We start from the raw sequence: 3,062 nt of genomic DNA, 5'->3' as shown, positions 1-3,062 counted from the left end.
GGCACACGGCGTTGCAATCAGTCGCACACGGACTGCGTGCGACCGGGTGGCCGGCAGTGCAATCGATTGCATGCCGTGTGACCAATAACGGTCACACGGCATTGCAGTCAGTTGCACGCAGACTGGAGTTGGTTACGGGGCGATGTAGTTGGTTACACGCACGCGGGCTCCCCTCTGACCCCCACCAGCTGCTGAGGGGTTGGATGGGGCGGCCCCTGTGTGGGCTTGAAGTCTTGGGCAGAAAGTCCCCTTTGATTACTACTGCTGTTATATCATACAATAATGTGTGAACCTGCTGTAGTAATCTGCGGCCGCCCTGGCAACCACAACCAGGCTCTGATTGCTCTATGTGTCGGCCGTCCTGGAACCACGCATAACATGTATCTGTATGCCCGCAATCCATCTTTTTGCGTTGCTGCGCGTTTTCACGCCCTGATAAGTTCATGACATGCTATGTCACATACTTTGTAAGGTTTATTCAAGGTGTACATATCACACATTTGCACCCTCCCGTGCCCTGGTTTTCGCCTTGGTTGCTTGCCTTGTCATGGCCACGTTGTTCGCCCAGCCGCGCAAATTCTCCACAACACGGGCTGCGGGAAACCCCGGGTGCGCTCGGTACCCAGCCCTTGCCTCTTTAGGCAGCCCCGCGCCCGCCTGGGGCAGGGGTCGCAGGCGTCCGCGGCACCCCTGCTGGTGCAGCGATCCTGCTCGTTGCCTCTGGAGCCGAGCGGGGGATGCCTGCAATTTGCTGTAAGGCTGTCGCCGCCCGCTTTCGTGGTCCAAACCTGTGAGGTTCCATATAGAGGCAACCCTGCGTCGCAGGCGTCAGGGCGTCTGGCTGCTGCGTGTGATTGCCACGGTTAAACCGAGTCATGCCAGCACTCCCCCGTGCCAGGTGGACACACCCATGGGAGGCGCCTCACTGCACCTTGCATTCGTCGTTTGACCGACCAACGTGGCGGACACCGCCTCTGAAATCCCGGTCTGTCAATCACCGAGATGAGAACAGATCGACGACCACAGAACTCCCAGCCCCAAACCGCCCGAGGTTGCAAAGGCACTAGTATAGTTACACCAGGCTTGCATGTGGACGCTCACAAAATGAACAACAGACCAAGTCAAAAATGGATAAGAAAAACGGCCATGGCTGCGAAAACACTTGCCACCGCCGCCGCGGCAGCCCTATCTCCTCACCGCCGGCGGCAGCCCGCCCCACGCGCCCGCCTTCTTGGGCGCCGCCGCCGCCGCCTTGGCCTCCGCGTCGGCCTTCTTCTTCTTCGCCTCCTCCTCCCGCTTCACAAACTCGGGGTCGGTCAGGCGGCGGAAGAGGATCGCCACCTTGGTGCCGCTGTCAATCGGGTCCAGGGGATCCTTGCGCAGCCTGGGGTGGCGCAAGGTGAAGGGGGGGCCGGGGCAGGTGGATAGATAGTTTTGGGGATCGGGGTGTGGGGGAGGGAGGCAAGAGGCGTGAAGAACGGCGGCGCACGTTGACACAGTGATTAGACCGCCACTGCCACAACCTCACACTCACTTGCCCGCGACGGCTTTGGGCAAGCTGCAGACCAACGACCGCCGCACCGCGTCCCCGCGCGCACGTGCCACTCCCGCCCACGGGGCCCCAGCCCCGCCTGGCACCCCACCTGTGGTTGAGGCAGCTGCTGATGACGCGCGCCACGTCATCCTGGGTCACCGTGTCGCGCCCCTCAAACGCCACCAGCGCCTTGGCCGCGCGGTTCACAACCAGGTCGCCACGCAGGCCGTCAACCTAAAAATGAGGCATCAAAGTTGGGTTGCCAGGAACGCGGGGGTGCAACTTTGGTGGAAGGTGGGTGGTTGTGTGGGAGGGGCAGCAACCCAGGTCATGCTCAGAGGCAGAGCCAGGGAGCTGCCCCGGCTGTTGGCCGGCCTCGCCGCGCCGGGCCACCGCTTCACACCCAGGCGGCCGCCGCCGCCGCCGCGCCGCGCCACGCCGTCGCCAATCAGGAGCGGTCCTGCCTGCCTTTGCCCCGCGGGAGGCCGCGTGAGCCCCTGCTGCCGCCCTCCGTCCTTGGGCCAACTCTCACCCCTTCCCGACCCGCTTGACCCGTCCCTTCCTGCCCCAAACCCCACCTCCAGCCGCGAGCAGATGTCAGAGATCAAGATCTGCAGCTGCTTGGAGATCTTCACCCTGCACAGCGCGCGCGAGACGGGCCAAGCGGGGGCATCGAGAGGGGGTTGTCAGGACGGCCAACGCGCGACAAGCCCATCATACCATCGCCCTTGCCGCGGCGCCCGCCCGCAGAGCAGCAGCTCCCTGGCAGCCGCCCCGTCCCGCCCCCACCGGCGGCGCGGCGCGCTTCGCGTCGCGCGACAACCGCCCACTTTGTCAGCCTGCTGCGTGCGGAGAGCAGCTTGTCTGTGAGCTTGTCCTGCTCCGCCTTGCAGCTCTCCAGGAAAGCCTCGGGGTCGGCCTCAAACGCCATGCGGTCCAGCACCATCTGGGTGCGCTGCGCCACGTCCTGTTATGGCAACCCCGTGGGTGTGCGTGCATGAGGCTCGTGAGGTTGAGTGGGCGGACGGGTTCGCCCCAACGCCGGGTGTGCGGCGGGCCCCGAGGGCAGCAGGGCGATGTGCAAGGCCGACCTGGCCGCCCGGCGGTCGAAGCCGGGGGACCGCCCAGCAGGTGGGGGCCTGCAGACGGGTCACGGCGCCCGTGCACAGTCGCAGCTCTGCCGGACTCGTGGACGGCACCCAGGCGCACCCCTCGCTCGACCCCCCTGCGCCGCTGCGCCCACCATGAGCGTCTTGACGTTGACCGACATGCCGAAGCGGTCCAGCAGCTGCGGGCGCAGCTCGCCCTCCTGCAGAGCGCGGGGCGACGCGGGGCCGCTCGGTCGCGCCGGCCGACGGCAGCAGCCCCTCCCAGCCGTCCTCTGCTCCCCTGCCTCCCACCGCCCTGCTGTCCTCCGCTACCACGCTCCACTCCTCACGCCTGCTACAGCCCCCCTGACGCTCATGCCACTGACACCATCCAACCGCCCGCGCCCCCTCCCTCACCCGCGCACGCCACCCCCCCCCCC

The 3,062-nt window shown here is 66.0% G+C and overlaps 1 protein-coding gene across 1 annotated transcript; it reads right to left on the bottom strand.

Annotated features, from left to right (window-relative positions):
- Positions 1 to 1,185: 1,185 nt before the first annotated feature.
- Positions 1,186 to 2,804, bottom strand: MNEG_12369 (magnesium chelatase subunit I; the record flags this gene model as incomplete). Its single annotated transcript, XM_014039159.1, has 5 exons — positions 1,186 to 1,384; positions 1,644 to 1,768; positions 2,113 to 2,170; positions 2,365 to 2,501; positions 2,778 to 2,804. The coding sequence occupies 5 exons, from the start codon at positions 2,802 to 2,804 to the stop codon at positions 1,186 to 1,188; spliced, it is 546 nt and encodes a 181-aa protein (XP_013894613.1).
- Positions 2,805 to 3,062: the final 258 nt, after the last annotated feature.

This window comes from Monoraphidium neglectum (genome assembly GCF_000611645.1).
Source record: "Monoraphidium neglectum strain SAG 48.87 unplaced genomic scaffold scaffold03211, whole genome shotgun sequence".
NCBI lineage: Eukaryota > Viridiplantae > Chlorophyta > Chlorophyceae > Sphaeropleales > Selenastraceae > Monoraphidium > Monoraphidium neglectum.
The sequence above is the reverse complement of the archived record's forward strand: the minus strand, read 5'-3'. Positions and strand labels throughout refer to the sequence as shown.